At 37.4% G+C, this 20,163-nt stretch overlaps 1 protein-coding gene across 1 annotated transcript in view; it reads left to right on the forward strand.

Moving 5' to 3' along the window:
* Positions 1-20,163, forward strand: part of DNAH9 (dynein axonemal heavy chain 9) — a 466,635-nt gene that overhangs the window by 244,302 nt on the left and 202,170 nt on the right. The window contains exons 37-40 of the mRNA XM_027850079.1: positions 11,566-11,739; positions 12,028-12,235; positions 16,065-16,230; positions 18,653-18,755. Coding sequence (XP_027705880.1) covers positions 11,566-11,739; positions 12,028-12,235; positions 16,065-16,230; positions 18,653-18,755 — 651 coding nt within the window. The remainder of the gene's footprint in view (positions 1-11,565; positions 11,740-12,027; positions 12,236-16,064; positions 16,231-18,652; positions 18,756-20,163) is intronic.

The raw sequence follows: 20,163 nt of genomic DNA on the forward strand, positions 1-20,163 counted from the left end.
GCCAAAGACCCACATATATAGAGTGGCTATTCCCTTAGACACCATAATAACACAATAAAAGATAACCACAAATAACAATAGAAGAGTCAGTATTTATACATTCTAGGCAAGGTTCAAAAACTGTGCTGTTAACCTTTAGAGCTTGAGCCTTTACTGTAACACATATGACTCCACATCCCCAAAGAAGTATCTGTGTTCCACGGAGAATTGAATTGTATAGCATTAAAAACATACGTACTTATAAAAAGTAATGTTTAAAAGTATTGGATTTCACTTTCCTTCATGTGCCCTAGGAGACAGCCTACTTTACTTGGAGTAAGCCAGCTCTATTCTAAAGTGATCCCAGAACACCTGAGTACCCTTATAATTAACACAATCAGTGAGTCATCAAGCATAGTGTTGAGTCCTGCCCATAATCCCTGCTACCAGGGAAGTTGAGATTGGAGGATCTCTTAAGTTTGGGAGTTCTAAACTTCAATGGGCTGTGCCAATTGGATACACATACAAAGTCCAGTATCAACATAGAGAAGCCTACGGGAAGTGGGAGGGGTGAGGGGCAGGGAGGAGGAGGGACTAAGTTGCCTAAACAGGGGCAAACTAGCCCAGGTCTGAAACTAAACAGGTCAAAGTTTTCCCATGCTGATCAGTAATGCTATTGGACTATCAGTAGCCACTGTTTTCCTGTCCTAGGAGAGCTAGGGAGACCCAATTTAAATTAAATTAAACTAAAAGCCTCCTGGATATTTTTCAGAGCAAGAGCCAAATTTACCTTCACATTTCAAAAGCATAAATCTCACTGACAGGATCAAAACTCAGTGTTCCTTCAGTAGTGTTGACAATGTTCTTGATCTATGGTAAGATAGCTTCTTGTTCACTCTTTCTATCATTCTCATGGTGTCCTAATGAGGGGGAAACCAGAAGAATGGGATGGGGGATGTGTGAAATTGATACCTTATTATTAGGACAATAACAACAACATCAATAAAATTATATTATTATGTGATGCAGTTAGGTGAAATAGTGGACAGAGTCTGACTTAGAGTCAGAAAGACGTAAGTTCAAATCCTGCCTCAGATACTTACTAGTAGTGTGACTCTGGTCAAGTCACTTAACCTTTCTCACCCTCAGTTTCCTCATCTGTAAAATGGAATTAATAGCATATACCTCCCAGGATTGTTATGAGGATCAAAGGATATAACATATGTAAAGTGCTTTGAAATCCTTAAAGCATTATATAAATGCTAGCTGTTGTTTTGATGAATATGATCACCAAAAATAAATGTCTGAGAAAGTATTAGTAACTCTTTACCCATTAGTCCATTTTCCTCATCTTAACATGTTTAACATATATGTATGTATACACACATCAAGGATATTCTTTATAAAGGTATGAGATAGCAAGACAAACTTTCACAAATGGTCCACAGTGGACCACATCTTTATTCACACAAATTTACTGAAAATTGAAGAGAATACAAAACCACCACCATGATTATTGTTTAAGTAGAAAAAAAATTATTTGGTATAGAATGTTAAAACTTTCTTCTAATAAAGAATCTCATATATATATATATATGTCACAAACAGTACGAGATTCCTTGAAGGATGTAACAATAGAGATAATTTTATCCTACCCATTACCCTATGATTGCTAATATCAAGTGAGTCATAAAATGGAAAAGTATACTGTCCAAAGGTTTTTGCCACTATCGGGAGGGTATCCAGTAGAGAGTCCAAAAAAAAGGGGAGATTCCTTTGATGCTAAAGTCCTCTGGATGTTCCTATTTGCAGATAACATTGTACAGGCTCTCCAGGCTGGAGAAAGAAGACAAATCATTTCTCCCATTAGGAGTAGTGCTGTCTCAGATTAGTACCTTGTTAGTTGAGCTTTGCTGTTGAAACATGAGGTACTTATAGGTCATTGATGAGTTAACTTAACTTAGCCCTAACATAGTTAACTTAACCCTAACATAAAAAGGACATTTGACAAGGTAACACTTACCTTGAGTAGTTGTAGACTCTTTACTTCTATATGGAAACATGTCTATTCTACAGTGTGGGGTGTGGTTTGTGACTCCCATAGTCTTGGGACATCCACCAAGTCTAAAGGACCCTGACTACACATGAATGAGCCATTTTATGCCTTAGGATGACCAGAAAGCCACACCAATACAGCCAGAGGGCACCAGAAAGCTATTTCAAGCAAGGCACAGCTTGAGCCTTAGCCCCCTAGTCCAGTCAAGTACCAAGGACAGGAAAACTAGGCTATCCCATATTGCAGGAAGAGGAGAGGGTACAGGTAGAAAGACTCTGCAGTGGAAGTCCAAAAGAGTCAGAGTCTCAAGCAAAACTCTTAGGCTCTTCTTAGGTGAGTCATCAGTCATCTTTGATACCGCTCCCATTCACAGGAAGAACCAACCAGGAGTTGCTGGTAATGCAAATCTTGTAATAAGGGGCCAGAGTACTTGCTCAGATCCATGAGAGGTGCCTCAGGTCAGCAGGCTCCCTTCTTATTCCTGTAACTCTATACAAAATAAATACAAAATAATTTAGGGGGATGGGTGGGAGAAGAAGAAGGTATTAACAGTTCAGGTAAGTCTTCATGTAGAAATAGTACTTTAACTGAGAGTTGAAGAAAACTAGAGATAATAAAATAGGAAGATAATGAGGAAGTGATTTCTGGGCAGAGGGTACAGCTTGTTCAATGGCAGAGATGAGAGACATGATAACAATAAGAACAGCAAGCAAATCAGTTTGGCTGGACCATAAACTACATGAAGAGGAATAATGTATAAAGCTAGAATGATAGTTGAGTCAGGTTGTGAAGGGCTTTAAGCACCAAACAAAGGAATTTTTATTTGATTCTAAAAGTAATAGGAAGCCACTGGAGTTTTTTTGTTTGTTTGTTCGTTTGTTTTGTTTGGTTTTTGTTTGTTTGTTTGTTTTTTTAGGCAGGAAAGTGACAGGGTTAGACAAAAAGATCAACTAAGCTATTAAAGAAGCCAGATGACAAGTGATGAGCTCCTGAATGAGAGTTATGGTCATGTGAGTGGAGAAAGGGTGACAGAAACTAGAGATATTGTGGAGTTAGAATCAACAAAATTTGGCAACTGGTGTCGGTTCTTCCTACTTTTCTAATGTAGTTTTTAGTATTTTAACTGCTATATAGGAATAGAGAAGCAGGCAATCAGACTCTCTGGTGAGGTTGCTGTATTTGTTTCTTCTATTTTGAGAGAGTAAAGAAAGGTTTATGCCTCATAAGGACAAAACAGTCATGATTTTTATATACTTTTTTACCTGCAGATCTCAGGTGGGAAAGTGTGCTGGTGCCATATGTGTTATACTGAATGAGCTTAGAGTCTAAATGACTGAGTGGACCCCCGTGAAATTACTACTTAAGTCTTCCTTTTCTCTAGAAATCTTCTCTAACTTTTCCGGCGATGACTTTTCCTGGGATCTTGACTATGAGATCCATTCTACGTCCATAGACGCTGACATTTTCTTTCTCATTAAACATCTTATTGAGATCCCTGATTTTTTTTTTTTGAGGACTTCATCCTCAAGATAGCCTCTACTTTAAACAGCACTAGTGTGCCTGATGTAATTATTCCCATTTTTCCATTCATAGAACTATTTTCAGTGTTACTTAATGAAAGTTGTATAAGGTTCTTGCTGAGGGAGAAGTTTCCTGCTGCTAAAAGCTTTCTCACTTGTCCTCTTTCCATGTCTCAGCATGTCTACTTGTAAGTTGCCATTCTCTAAATGCATCAGAGCCTAAAGATATCTTGGATGGTTGCTTTCAACTGGACTTTTAATGGAGTCAGATTCACTTAAATGTTTTTCAAATGCTCTTGTATAGAAATGGAAACATTGATTAAGCATCTCTTTCTTCTGATGACCTCCATAGCCTACCTTACCACAAAATAGGGAAGAAACTCAGGGGTGGTCAACAGACATTTAAACTGATAAAAGGTCAGAACACAAAAGGTCAGAACAGAAACCCAGCTATTAGAAAGAAATAAACAGCTTTCACTTATATCCCATCACAGCCTGTTACAGCTAGTTTTTGCTCTGACTTGATAATTTTGTCACTCTCCTTTCCTATAAAAGGAGAAACATAGCCTAGGGGAAAACTCTATGACTAGGGAAGTCATCATGAAGACATAGAATCTCAGCTTTAGAAGAGATCTCAGAGATCATCTAATTTTACCTGTACTTGATCAGTAATCTGCTCTACAGTGGAAAGACATCCAGGCTCCATTTGAAGATGGACATGGAGGAGGATCTTTTTATTTACCAAAATGTCGATTCCATTCTTTCAACAGCTCTAAATTATTTTGTGTTTTCCCTTACATACAGATGCATTTTGCTTCTTTGTAATTTCTAACTACTGTCCTATTTTAGCTCTGTAGGCCAAGCAAAACAAGTCTCCTACAGGATGTTGATTTAGATATTTGAAGACAGCTATTACACCTCCCCTCCAAATCTTCTCTTCTCCAGGCTACTCAAAAAATTTAATTGAATTTTTATCTCAAATCCCAAATTAAAATAATTAAATTTCATCTTAAGACACATAGGTTGTGTCAGTGGATCCCTTTTCTTTGTATCAACAAAGACTGAGGTAAGAATGGAGAATAGAAGTCCCTAGAAAGAAGCAAAGGATCTCAATAAATGGAAGAGGATGACCCAAATCCCACAATATGTTATTTATAAGAAACGCACATGAAACAGAAAGATACACCAAGAGTCAAAATAAGAGGCTGGAGCAGAATCTATTATGCTTCATCTAAAGTTAAAAAAAAAAAGCAGGGGTGACAATCATGATCTCAGACAAAGCAAAAACAAAATTAGATCTACTTAAAAGAAGAGGCTGTACTTAAAGCAAATTAGGAATATGATACGGTAGTCTCAGTCCATATTCTAACAGAGAGGTCCCAGCCAAAATGGACTCTGATGATCAGAGTGACAAATCTCTGAGAGGAGAAGAAACGAGAGCATTAAGTCACAGAACCCAGGAAATGAGGGAGAGAATCAGGAGACGTGTTTTTGGAAAACGTGTCAAATATCCCTGTGTTCCAGGGGAAAAAAATGAGTTGAGCAGGAGGGCATTCTACATGGTCTTCTAGAATAGTGATCTCCAAAGTAGGGCCTCAACCTCACCTCACAAGGGCTTTGGATCTGCCCCAAGGAATGGATGATCAAACAGATGGAGGGTGAGAAGATAGCCAGTTGTGAAGCTTGTCTTCTTGTGAGCTCTGCTATTGGCTTCCACAAGGGCTGTCATTGGGGAAAATTTCACCTTCTTCCCCTGGCTCTCAGATCACTTCATGGCTGCAGCAGGTGCCCTTGAAGATCAGGCTCTCTGCTTAGGAGAAGTTACCAATAAATAAGACCCTTGCCTCCCCACTTTTCATTTTTGTTTAGTCAGAATGAGCAATGCCAGATAAGAAAGCGTAGGACTATGAGCTGCATCACAGTTTACATTGTCTTTCTTTCCAAATCTAACCCTCTTCAAAACTTTCCTGTTTATAGCACTACCATCTCAGACTCCCCCAAGTGTCATCTTCTATTTCTCATTTTCTTTTACCCTCATAGAGTCAGTCAGTTATCAAATCTTATTATTTTTACCTCCACATTATCTTTAAAATTCTTTTTTCTCTGTATTCACATAACTAGGCCCTCAAATCCTTATCCTAGATTGCTGCAATAGACTTCTAATTGGTCTCCTGCCTCAAATTCTTCTAGTTCATTCTCTATTTAGCTGCCAAAGTTATTTCTTAAAGCAGAAATCTGACAATGTGATTCCCCTACTGAATAAATTTCGATGGTTTCTAATCAACTATACGATCAAATATTAGTTTACCTTTATCTCACCCTTTTAAATTTATATTTTTTGTTTTATAATATACAAAATTATTTGTACCATAGTATACATATTATAATCTGTAAATAAGTGAATACAAATATTGGGGCATGTACTAAAAAATTGCTTGTAGGAGTGCATAATCAAAAAATTTATAGAACAGTGTTCTAAAATAACTGATTTTAATGGAATTATGATGTAAAGAATCAGGGTTAAAGGGATGAGAAAATGTAAATCCAAAGGCAAACCAGTATCTTAGTTCAGGAATTGGCCAAAGCAGCAGGATTCTGATGTGGGGAAGGGTATGTGTTCAGTAAGCTGACTTCACTCTGATTATCATTTATAACTCTAGAGGATGTAGTAGAAGTCATCCTAAAGACCATTTAGTCTAAATTCATCATTGCAAAGATGAGGAAACTCTGGACCAGAGAGCAAAAATGGCTTAAACTGAAATGTGCAAAATAAATATGAAATCTATTATTTTAATAGAGATTTGGAAATGTTTGTGGGTTACATTGTTTTCTCTATGAATTAAAAATACAGAAATTTCTGAGGTGTCTTGTTAGAAATTTCAACATTCGGGGATTATCATATTCAGCCAAATCTTCAGTCAGATAAGAATAACACTAAATAATTTGTCCAGTCTTATCAAGGCCCAAATCTAATGTCAATTTTGATTTTTAAGTTGGAATTTCAGTCCTACCTAGAGAAGAGGTAGGAAATAAATAAAATTATTTCTTCTGAATCTCAATTCTTTATTGAATTTATAAATTCCTTAGCCTAGTAAACATTTTGAACTCTGTCATGGTCTTTCTTTCCAAATATTAGTGAATATTTTTAAAACGGCACATTGTCAGGGGACCTGTTTTCGAAACTGTAGGGCAGGAAGGACCCTTAGGAAACAGAGCATCTGCTTCATCTGTGTCAGTCAGTGCATAAATATTTATTAAATGCCTAAATTAAATGCCAGGCATTGTGCTGAATGCTGGGGATACAGAGAAAGGTAAATAGCAGTCCGTGCTTTCATGGAATTCATAGTCTAATGAATGTGTACAAAGGGTGATTTATAATATATTTTTCACTCTACCTTTATTATCCAACTGCATGGTTGCTGTACCTCAATCAGTAACCATAAGTTTGCTGTTACCTTGGTCATTAACCAATAGCAAGTTTCTCTGAGGATAGTTTTGCAGTGATCACTAGTTGTTGGGTTATCTTTCATTGGTAGCACAATAAGTACTGAATATCCATTGTGTCTGTAGCCTTGGCCTATCCACTATGTAAGCTGCAGAACAATTTAAAAAAATACCTATCCTCAGAAGTAGGAGAGAAGACACAGTCATTTGTATGTATGTATGAATATATAGGTATGTATGTATGTATGTATACACACACACACACATTTATATGTGAAAGTTGTCTGTACCCTCTTACTACTCTATGTTTCTTAACCAGGTTGTCCTTAACCTCTGCTGTAATGTCAGATCTAGAAGAGACCTTAGAGGTCATATAGTTTTTCAGATAAGAAAACTGAGTGATTTGCCTGAGCTTAGATCGTAACAGAACATCATAATCTGGATTCAATCCTGTTTTTCTGACATGCTTCTTCTCTGGACCATGTTATAAATGAAAATGGCATAGACTCTACTGTCAGAGAGGTTTGCAGCAAGATAACTGAGTCATATCTAAGCTCTGTCTCCTTTTATCATTTCAAAGGAGTGATGAATGCACCAAAGAACAGCAACAAAAAGGGGAAAAAGAAGATATCCTCACAGTGGAAACACCATCCCTCCAAAATAATAGAGACAAAATAAATGATATGCAAAAAATGCTCATACTATAAAGTAAAAGAAAGCATACAGAAATCTCAAGAAGTAAAAAAAAACTATCATAACCACAATTATCCCCCCAAAGGAGAGAATGGAACCAAACCAACCACAAAAATTTCCAGAGAGCTTTTGATGCTCAAAAGAAGAAAGTAAGAAAAAGGATGGAAATTAGAAGACAAATAAGGGCTTACAAGTAAAAATTTACAAAGACAAAAGAATAGATTGTTTAAAATGAACAGTAGGAAATCATATTAAAGCAGTTAACACTGAAAAAAAAAGCATCAACAATTTTAGAACTCAAAAATGAAGAAATGGAAGGGTACCAGGTTTTGGTACATCACCTAAGATGGAGATACGCATGTAGGAGATGTGAGAGACCTGCTTCTGAGAAACATGTAGACTACAACTGAAGTAGACATTACAGCCCAGAGCTTTTGTAGTAAATGTTTAACAATAGTCTGTTGGGGGTTGGGAATGGAGGGTGGGAATGTACATGTGACATAATAATCTGCATTTATTAATATTTTATCCATCATTTCAGTAATGATAATAATAATAATAATAATGATAGCTAGCATTCATATAGCACCTGTGTACCAGGTAATGCACTAAACACTTTACAAATATTATCTCATTTGATCCTCACAACTTTCTTGAGTCTATAAATCAACAAAACAATGAATCAAGCCCTAATTTGTAGCATTTGCAGATATCCAAGTTGCAAATGCTCACACTGAAAATTTAATAATCAGCCATCATAACCCTTTTTGAGTTGGCTCTAGTATGCTTCTTTTGGCAGCATTTTTCCATTGGCTGTATAGCTGGAATTGGCTGCAGATTTAAAACTAACTGGCTGGGACAGTCTCTCTCTCCTTTTGGCAGCATTCAGGTGTGAAGGACCAGTTCATTCACATCAAGTGACACCATTCATTAATCAGGAAACAGCCTGAGAGCTATTTTCCCCTCCCCTTAGGGCATGGAGCCCTAGGAAATGACCTTGAGGTTTGGGTCTATTTTGTTTGTTCTTTGCAGCCCTAGGTAGAGGGAATAGAGTCACTGACCCTGGAGCTTGAGCCATCAGAACAAAATCAAGACAACAAAATTAGAACATGTGAGAGCAGTTGATTTTGAAGATAGAATGTAATGAGATCATCTGAGAATTATTGATCTCCTGAATATCGCACTTGAGAACATCATACTAGAAAATTGTCAATCTTATTGGAAATGAGGCAAAGTACAGAGCAATAGAATCTACAGGATGCTTACTGAAAGAAATCTCCAAATTTAACTCTTGCAAGTAGCCAGAAGGCAGTTCATCAAATATCATTTGGTAATTGATAAGAAAACATTTCAAATTGCACATGGCTATTTGCCAACCATGAAAAATGAAAGGAAAAATAGCTGGACTGATGGTGAAGTGTAACAATGGGTGCCACTGTGGAATATGAGAAGGTCTGTGTTCTCCCCATTTTCCCCCTTGAACAGAAAAATCTAAATCCTCACCAACCATTCCTACTGGGTCAATTTGGAAGTAAAATTTTCTCCTCTAGTCCCTACTACTCTCCCTTCTCTTTTGTTCAGAGACCCTGACAGCAGGTGGCACCATGGCTCCAATCAGATAATTCATATAGAGAAAATCTAAGTGAGCTCTGAGTTCAAGTTTTGGAGTTCTGCTTCATAAGACTACAGTGTGACTTGATGGTCATTAGAGAGGTCTTTTAACCTTTAACCTCACATGCCAGAACTATAGGGTTTTGGTAGAGGTTTTTTTTTTTCTGCTCTACCTAAATGGACAAAAAGAGGGTTCAGGAAAGGAGGAAAAAGTTGGCCCTCAAATACTAATATCTGAGGGCAAAGACTTTAGCTGCCCCAAGAGGAAGACTCTAATATACCCCACAATCACCCCTTTCTTTTTGTTGAAGAAGAAGAAGAAACAGAAGAAAATGGGATAGAGGGAAATACACAGTTAATAATCATAACTGTGAATGTGAATGAAATGAGCTCAACCATAAAATGGAAGCAGATAGCGAAGGGATTAGAAACCATGATCCAACAATATGTTGTTGACAAGAGACACACTTGAAACAAAGACACACGGAGTTAAAATAAAGAGCAGGATCAGAATCTAATTTGCTTCAGCTGAAGTAAAAATGGCTGGGGTAGCAATCATGATCTCAGAGAAAATAAAAGCAAAAATAGATCTAATTAAAAGAGATAATCAGGGAAACTACATTTTGTTAAAAGGTATCATAGACAATGGAGTAATATCAAAAAAATTTACAGTAAGTTTTTCTGATAAAGTCCTCATTTCTCAAATATATAGAGAACTGAGTCAAATTATAAAAATAAGAGCCATTCCCTAATTGATAAATGGTCAAAGGATATGAACAGGCACTTTTCAGAGGAAGAAATTAAAACTATCTGTAGTTATATGAAAAAATATTCTACATCACTATTGATTAAAGAAATGAAAATTAAAACAACTCTGAAGTACCACCTCACACCTATCAGAAATGACGAATGCTGGAGGGAATGAGGGGAAAAGTGAACTCATCCAACCATTCTGGAGAACAATTTGGAACTATGCTCAAAGGACTATAAAACTGTGTATACATTTTGACACAGCAATACCACTACTAGGTCTGTATCCTAAAAAGAACAAAGAAAAAGGAAAAGGACCTATATGTACAAAAATACTTAAATCAGCTCTTTTGTCACAAAGAATTGGAACTTGAGGCAATGCTCATCAATTAGGTGGCAGCTAATGTATAGAGCACTGAGCCTGGAGTCAGAAAGACCTGAGTTCATATCCAGGTTCAGAGAGTACCTCAGGTAAGTCACTTAACCTGTGTACTTTAAGCCAGTGGAGAAGGACATGTCAAACCACTCCAGTATCCTTGCCAAGAAAACCCATGGACAGTATGATCTTCAGGGTCAAGACACAATTGAACAGCAATGTTCATCAGTTTGGGATTGGCTGAACAAGTTGTAATATATTATTGTGATGAAGTAGTATTGTGCTAAAGAAATTATGAGGAGGGTGGTCTCAGGAAAACATAGCAAGACCTACATGAACTAATGCAAAAATGAAGTGAGAAGAACTGGAATATAATTGTGCACAGTAACAGCAATGTTGTAGTGATAATCAACTGTGAAAAATTTGAACTGCTCTGATCAATTCATTGATCCAAGACAATTCCAAAGGACTCCTGAATAAAACATGCTGTCCACCTCCAGAGGAAAATACTGATGAATTTTGAGTGCAAATTGAAGTATAATGTTCTCACTTTCTTTTTTATTTCTTGCTTTTTTTTGCAATTTAGCTAATATGGAAATGTCTTGCATGATTTCACACGTATAATTGATATTATATTGCTTGCCTTCTCAGCAGGTGGAGGAGGGGTGGAATGGAAGGAGAGAATTTAGAACTCAAAATTTTAAAAAGAAAAAAAAGAAATAATAAATTTTTTGAAAACTTTTTATCCATTGAAATCTTCAACTTAGGGTCTGACATTAACCCATATTCTAGAAATAAGACCGGCTTCGAGGTTTCTTTTCATGGCCAAGGCTTTACAAGGGAGAGATGTGTGATCTGATGCTCGTCATCCTTCCTAGAGGGGTTTGGTCCTTTTTTTTTTTTTTTTGGAGATGATCAGGGTTAAGTGACTTGCCCAGGGTCACACAGGTAGTTTAGTAAGTGTCTGAGGCCGGATGGCTTAGTCTATTTTAATAAGTTTGGTGAAATACTTCAGTCAATGTGGCTTTATTATCTCCTGTCCTGATTTCCTGGTTGGTTGTATGATGTCAACTCAGTCTATTATCACCTTTCTTAGGTTCTGTTAAATCTTGTCCATGATACATTTATCTTTACAGCTTGTGGATTACAGAGCAGAGTTCAGTAAATGGTGGCTAACTGAATTCAAGACTATCAAGTTTCCTTCCCAGGGAACTGTATTTGACTTTTACATAGATCCAGAAACAAAGAAATTTGAGTCCTGGTCCAAACTCATCCCCAAATTTGAATTCGACCCAGACCTACCTTTGCAGGTAAGTGTGAATAAGTAGACATTATTGATATAATTGTCCCAGGATATTATAGGTACTCTGTTCTTAGCTATCATTAATACATTAGTGATTTTGACCCTCTAGGACCTAGAGATTTCTCTGTCACATCTTCACCAAACCCTATTTCTGTGACTCAAGGGAGATCCCTCTAAAAGTCAGGAGACAAAGTGGCTCTCCTCCTAGCCAATGAGAGTCCCCACTATATTTTAGTAGAGTGATAGAGTGAAGAATTTACATGGACCTCTGACTCTCTTCTTTCTTATGTTTCAGGCCTGCCTGGTACACACTGTTGAGACCATTCGTGTGTGCTATTTCATGGAGCAGCTCTTGGAACACCAGCGACCTATCATGCTGGTGGGGAATGCAGGCACTGGGAAGTCTGTGCTGGTAGGGGCAAAATTGTCCTCCCTGGATGCAGATGAATACATGGTGAAGAACGTCCCATTCAATTATTACACCACATCTGCAATGCTACAGGGTAATGAAGAACTAAGGAAAGTAAAAAGTGCTGGCTTTTTCATTTAATTAAAATGTATCATGCTACATTAGTGACACAGCTAGAGCATATAGTGAAGGAGACTGAAAAGGAGCAGTCAGACCAGTAAGGAGATAACCAGGAGAAAGCAGTGTCATGAAAAACTAGAGAAAATAGTATCAAAGGCTGGATAGAGGTCAAGAAGGATGAGGAATGAGGGGGAAAAAAACAGTAGATTTGGCAATTAAGAGATTCCTGATAACTTTGGAGAGAGCAGTTTCAGTTAAGTGATGAGAATCAAAGCCAGACTTGCCAAGAGTTTAGAAGAGAATGAGAGGAGATGAAGTAAAGGCACTTGGTGAAGATGACTTTCTCAAGGAATTTAACCATGAAAGGAATAAGAGATGAAGGATGGTAGTTTATGGGAATACATGGATCAAGAGAAGATTTTTTGAGGATGGGGGAGACATTCTCCATGCCCCCACCCTCCACCAGACCTGTTTATATGCATCCAGGAAACAATCAGTTGACAAGGAGATACTGAATATTAGTGAGTAATTGGGGATGATTGAGACTGCAATCTGATGAAGAAGACAGGATGGAATAGGATCAAGGGTGCATGAAGTTAAGTCAAATCAATAAGCATTTATTATACAACTGCTATGTACCATGCACTATACTAAGCACTGGAAATACCAAAAAAAAATTGATCTCTGCTCTCAAGGGTCTCACAGTTTAATAGGGGAAGACAACATTCAAGCAACTATGTGCAAACAAGATATATACAGGATAAATTAAGGATAGTCTCACAGTGGGAGGCATTAAGATTAAGGAAGACTGGGAATACCTTCTTGCAGAATGTGCAACTTTAGCTGAAACATGAAGGAAGCCAGGGAAGGCAAGAAGTGGAGATGAAGAAGGAGAGAATTCTAGTTAATGGGGGTGGGGGGAGAGAGAGGGCAGCCATTGAGAATTCTCTGAGTTGAGAAATGCAGTGTTGCATCTGAGGAACATGAAGGAGGCCAGTGTCATTGGATAGGCAGGAAGGGGCCAGGTTACAAGGGGCTTTAAAAGTCAAACAGGAGTTTATATTTTACCATAGACTAGAGTGGAGAGAGATTTGCAGTAGAGATATCAACCAGTATACTCTTATTGAACTTCTGCTTATCCCATGGGCTTCAGGTTGCCAATCTAATTTTCATAAGCCATTTTGCAGATAGGTGCCATTCGTCACGTAGAGAACTAAGTATGGGCTCAAGACTGGAGTGGAAGTGATAACTAGGGGTGTTCCTTTAAAGCTGGTAACCACCCAATCTATTCAGTCTTCCACATTTATCTAGTCCTGAAACTGTAGCTCATTTCTAGCTCTTCTATTTATGAAATGTCCAGTCCTTAATTTAAAAAGCTTAGTTAACTTTGGAGGAATTAGAATCTGTTATCTCCCAGGAGTCCTCCTATTTCTTTAATAGAACAAAACTGTTTATTTGAGCTAATCCATTGCACTCCATGGTATAGGGTAGCTAGGTGGCTCAGTGGCTGGAGCTCTGGGCCTGAAGTCAGGAAGACTCATATTCCTGAGTTCAAATCTGGCCTCAGACAAGTGACCCTGTACAAGTCACTTGACCCTGTTTGCTTCAGTTCCTCATCTGTAAAATGAACTGGAGAAGGAAATGGCAAACCACTCCAGTATCTTTGCCAAGAAAACCCCAAAATGGGGTCATGAAGAGCCTGAAAGTAAACCAACAATAAAATTGCACTCCAAAGCCATTTCTCAAAGCCTTTTCTTCTCAGTCTCTTAAGAGAATAAAGAGCTTAATCAACCCAAATTACAATCATTCCTTAATTCCAGAGGTTGATTTGAATACCACTGCCTTGAGGAAAGAGACAAGTCCTTCCGTGAAAATGTTTTCCTGTATTAAAGAGGAATTGCATTCACAATTATTTCCTTGGCTAGCTAGTACATTTCAGTTTGACAGATCTCTTATGTATATATTAGATCTATTAGGCGTGAGGTTGGCAAAAAGTGTTGGATGATTAATTGGTTGCTATTTTATTGTAATTAAATGCTAATTAAATTCAAATTTGAAACACTTAATTTAACTCAGTATCAGAGTATTAAAATATTTTGGCTTCTTCGAGTTTATCTTTCCAACCTATCACCTTCAAATGTATGTCTATTGACATTCTTCCCTTGTGTACAGGCTTTTGGTTTTGTAAGAGAAGAAATCAAATGGATTTTAGCATTTCCAAATGTAGTGGACAAGTGCTGATTCTTTTAGTATATAAATCTTTAATTATTTTACTGAGGAAAAACACTTGTACTCTATTATAATAATTCCTTTTTTTTGCCCAGGCTAGAACATTACCTTGTTGGATTGATTCTTTCTGCTTCCCTAATTAAAAAACTAGAGTGTAGTTTTTATACTTACTCGTCAGAGTATCAAACTATTACTTTGTTTGGGGACTAAGAAGATTGGGGCCAATTAAAGGAGAAGAGGCAAGAGAAGCAATGATGAGTGATTTTTTTATACAACTTCTGATAAAAATCTAGAGAATCACAAAGGTGTCTGTTTGCCCTTCTACTGTGTCCAAAACTCTAATAAGATTATTACTCTGACAATAATGTTTACAACATAGCCAACATTTATCCTGGGGCACCAGAAGAATCTTTGAGATCTTCATTTTACAAGCAGTACGAGAAACTAAAGGCACTTTCATAAAAGATACTATGGCCTTTTATTCTTTATGTTTGCTTGATAGAGATCAAGGGCTAATTTAGAGATTTCCCTGAGGATAGAACTGTCAGTCAAACAAGCTTTTATTAAAATTTGTTATGTACAAGTCACTGTGCTAAGAACTGGGGATACAAAGACAGGAGTTCATATTCTAATGAGAGGAGACAAAGGAGACAACATATAAATAGCTATGAACACACACATCTATATATACACATATACATATACACATACGTATACATTTATATACATATATATGTATATATATACATATACACACATATACATAGAGGAGATGTATACTTGATCAAGTGAGTGTTTTTAAGAATGGGAGAATCATCAGCATATTTGTAGGCAGCAAGGAAGGAGCCAGCAGATAGAGGTTAAAGTGAGAATAGAAGGGATGAGAGCAAGGGTTCACATAGAAGGGTTGTCTTTGGCAAACTGGAGGGTAGGGGGCCAGAAAATGTCAAGAGAATATGAGATGATGTAGAAGGAAGAAGAACTCAACAAATGATCTCAATTTTTCTTTTAGTGAAGATAACATTAATTTGTAGTAAACCTAATCAGCACAGTTTCACAATTTTTTTTTCTACTTCCAGTAAGTAGTACATGAATAGAAGCAAAGGAGGTATATGGTGGGAGTAATCCAAGTTTGGCAAGGCAATAGGACAAGAGGATAGGGGATTAGAGAGTAGTGGATAGCTCAGAGTTGGAAAGATAATAGAATTTTAGAATTCAAAGGGACTTTAGAAATTAACTAGGTTGATTTTGCATGACTATACATATTTGCAATGGGTTTTGTTTTTCTTGCCTTCTCAATGGATGGAAGAGGAGGCAAAGAGAGAATTTAGAACTGAAAATATAATAAATTTGATTTTTTAAAAAAAGAAATAAACTAGGTCCAATCTCCTTGTTTTACATTACTGAATCCCAGAAAGGTTAAGCAGCATTCTCAAAAGTGTCCACTTCCATCTGTTCCCACAAGTAGCCATCAAATTTGGTGCCAAGAACTGGAATTTGTATTGTCTCAGTTGACTCACAGATGATATTTGAGGTCTTAGTTGCCTCTTCTCACTGTCTGGGTGTCTTAATAGCTGTCCTAGAGAAACCTCTGGATAAGAAGGCCGGCAGAAATTATGGGCCACCTGGCACCAAAAAACTTATCTATTTCATTGATGACATGAACATGCCTGAGGTAGATGCATATGGAACAGTGCAGCCCCACACACTCATCAGACAGTATATGGACTATGGACACTGGTAAGTACTAAGATGCTGACAAGATGCATTAGAAGAGGTTATGGGGAAAGATGGGATGTGAAGTGTAAGAAGTACAGGTGTGTTATGAGAGAGAGCTTGTATCTCAGGTTATAAAAATATATACCACTGGTTGGTAATTAGAAATCCCCTAGACAGCTTGATTACATTTCTTTTTGAATTTCCTATTCCTGAAAACATGTTCCTACATAAGACTCAGGAACTAACATAAAAAAATAAGGAAACATCTTTAAAGGTTATATTCAAGTTATGATAGCATGATTCTTAATGAGTAATAGGTCTGATCTTGTCAAATAGAGAAGATAGATTATTTCTGTAGAGACTTAAATTTTGAGATGTGACAGTTTGGCCAACCATGGGGGAGTGATTTCTTTTTTCTGTCTTGCCTTTCCATTGTCAGAATCAGGCTACCAAGAAAGAAAATTTCTCTTCCATTTATGTAGTTATTTGATTTGTTTTTATTGAATGCATGATTTACAGACCATAAGCTCTATAGGACTTTAGAAAGGGGGAAGATATGGGCTGTAATAGTTGAATTTGGAGCATGCTGAAAGTTTGCAGTTCACTGAGTCAAACCACCACTGTGATCCTTGAAGAACACTGGAATCAATAGCTGAAGACAGCAGCAGCTGGTCCTTAACAAATACAAATCGTTACCAAACCCTCCAGAACTGCAGAAAGCCTGGCCCTAACCGAAAGTCCCTTGGGAAGTAAGGCTGTATGAAAGAGTAAACAAACAAACAAACAAAAATGACTCCCATAATAAAGGACTTATGATTCTAAAGATGTCCATGACATAAAACCAGAATAGGAAAACAACTCCAAAACACCTATAAAAGCAAAGCCTCAAAGAAAAACACAGCTTTCCTACCACTCTGATACAATCACTACAAAAGTGGAAGGAAGCCACACACAAATGAGACCTATTTAAAATTCTCCCTTGTTTTGTGGGTTGCCATGACAAAAAGAAAGGGAAAAAAAAAAGAAAGATCACTAGATAATGTACCTTTCCTTACTTAAGAAATTTGATCCCTGGAAAACAAACGATCTATTATCAGAGCCAGTGTTGGCCTCTTACCAGGACTAGCATGTCAGCACCCACTGAAACTTATGACTTTTATGACTGGCATTGCCTTCAAGAATTCAGGGTCACCAAGGCCACTTCCATGCCACAGTGAGATAGAGGACCATGACTTTGTGGAGGAACACCTCATAAAACAATAAAACTCTCTGCCTCCTAAGGTAGCACATTCTACTTTTGAATTATTAGTAAGGTGGTTTTTTTTTTCCACGTAATGAACCTAAACCCACTTTTTTTTTCATTTCACCCAGTGCTTTTAGTTCTGGCCTCTGACGCCAAGTTTACCAAATCTAATCCACCTTCCATCTGATATTCCTTCAGTTACTTGAAGACAGCTATAACATCTCTTCTAAGTCATCTCTTCTACAGATAAAATACCTCTAGTTCCTTCAACGATCTGATCCTTGTGTGGCATGACCATCCTTCTTACAAATGTCTCTGTGGACTCTCTCCAGCCTATCAGTGTCTTTCTTAAAATATGGTGCCCAGAACATCACACAATACTCCAGATGTGATAGATGTAGAGAAGAGCAAGACCCCCACCTTCCTTGTATCACACACTCTTCCTTTCTTAATGTCACCTAAAGTTAGATTTTCCTTTTTTGGCTGCTATTTTATACTGTTGATTCATATTGAGCTTATAGTTCACTATAACTCCCAAAATTTTTTGGACAAAATGCTAACCCGAAACATGACTTCTTATTTATGTTTGTGAAGTTGATTTTTTTTTAACTCAAGTGTAAGACATTATATTCATTTATATTACATTTCATCTTATCAGATTCCACTCAGTGTTCTAGTCTAAAATAATTTTTAACCTTGACTGTCTACTCCTATGTATTAGCTTTGTACCATCTGCAAATTTGACATGCATAGGGACAGCTAGGTGGCGCAGTGGATAGAGCACTGGCCTTGAAGTCAGGAGGACCTGAGTTCAAATCCGGCTTCAGACCAAACACTTGACACTTACTAGCTGTGTGTCCCTGAGCAAAGTCACTTAATCCCAGTTGCCTAAAAAGAAAAAAGAAAAGAAAAGAAAAAATTTGACAAGCATGCCTTCTATTCCTTTCTTTGAGTTATTCATAACAATATTAAACAGTTACTCTATCACATCATGAATCCACCTAACTATACTATTGTTTAGACTACATCTCTCCATCATTCCCCGATAATTGAAAGAGAAACTGTCAAATTTGCTAAAATTTAGGTAAACATTATCTGTTCTTTCCACATCCTTGAGATGATGAATGAATGAATGAAATCCATATGAGTGTTCACACCTCCTTCATACTTTCTATTGACAATCATGCTTTAATGTTGCAGGTATGACAGGAATAAACTGTTTCTTAAGGAAATCATGAATGTGCAATATGTGGCCTGTATGAACCCCACAGCTGGAAGCTTCACCATTAATCCTCGGCTACAGGTAGCAATCTGGGTTTACAGATACAAAAGTGAAACAATCTCTTCCCTAAAGGAGCTTATAATGTACTTAAGGGAGAGGGATGGGGATACAACATGTTCTTGGGTAAATAAATTCAAAATATATGCAAAATACATTTAAAAGTGATGAGGCTGGGAGTACTAATGACAAAATCAGGAAAAGCCTCCTTAAGGAGTTAGCATTTGACTTGAGACTTGAAATGAGTTAGATGCTCTAAAATACAGAGGTTAGGAAGGAAAACATTTTATAAACAGGAGACAGCCTGTGTAAGTCATAGAGATGGAAGATGGAATGTTGTGTACGGGGCTAATTTGGCTGCAATGAAAAGTATGTAAGAGGGAGTAATGTGTAATCAGCCTGAAAAATAAGCTGAAGTCAAATTGTAAAGGACTTTAAATGACCAAGAAAAGAATACATATTTTGCCCTAAATGTAGTAGGGCTTTTTGAGCAAGGTTCATATGGTCAAACCTATGCTTTAGACATATTAATTTGGGAGCTGTGTAGAGAATAGATTGAAGAAAGAAAAGACTATATACAAAGAAACCAATTAGGAGGCTACTGCAGTGGTGAGAAGGGCCAGAAGGAAGGTAGTTATGGTATTAAGTAAATAGAATACAGTGGGAAGCAGGAGATGTTTAGGAGGTAGAATCATTGAGTTTGGGTAACAGATTGCATATGGTGGGTGGGTGAAATAGAAAACTCTCAGATGACTCCCTGTTGTTGTTTGTCCTTTGTTCTGGAAGAGGACCATGACATCAGGAAGGTGATATCATGACTTGCAAGTGTATTGAATTTAAGTGAGGGAGGACTTTGCAAAGTTATCCACCTCACTCTCTCCTCTGGAGTCATCTGGATCCAGTGGCAAGATATAGATCAGGACCACTGGAGGTGGTCCAGGATGCAGTGGGAGACCTTGGCCTTTTTAAGCTAAGGTCTTTCCCAGGTCTCAGTTTATCTGAGGCAAGGCCCATTTAGTGATTTAGGTAGGTAAGAAAAGAGGCACGAAATGGCCTCTTTTACCTAGTAAAAAAAAAAATCAGTCTGGAAGAGGAAGACCCTCAGGATTTCTGGCCAAAACAGAAACAATTGCTATTTACATTCACTCTAAGCCATCAGAAGTCAAACAATGACCAAGATGGTCTTGGGGTAAGACCTGTTGTTGGGCAATCAGAGTTAGAGTGATTTAGGTCCTTAAAAAAAGAATTATAGCACATAAGTCCCAAGATATCTTGCAAGGTTTCAGCTATCAAAATTTATATTCCTTTGGGCAGAGCACCCACAAGTAAGGGAATGATTCCCTTACAGAGGAAGGGAAAGGAGGGGAGGGAGAGAAGGGAAGAAGAGGAAGGAAGGAAGGAAGGAAGGAAGGAAGGAAGGAAGGAAGGAAGG

Source organism: Vombatus ursinus, unplaced genomic scaffold, assembly GCF_900497805.2.
Source record: "Vombatus ursinus unplaced genomic scaffold, bare-nosed wombat genome assembly UNPS02008996.1, whole genome shotgun sequence".
Lineage (NCBI taxonomy): Eukaryota > Metazoa > Chordata > Mammalia > Diprotodontia > Vombatidae > Vombatus > Vombatus ursinus.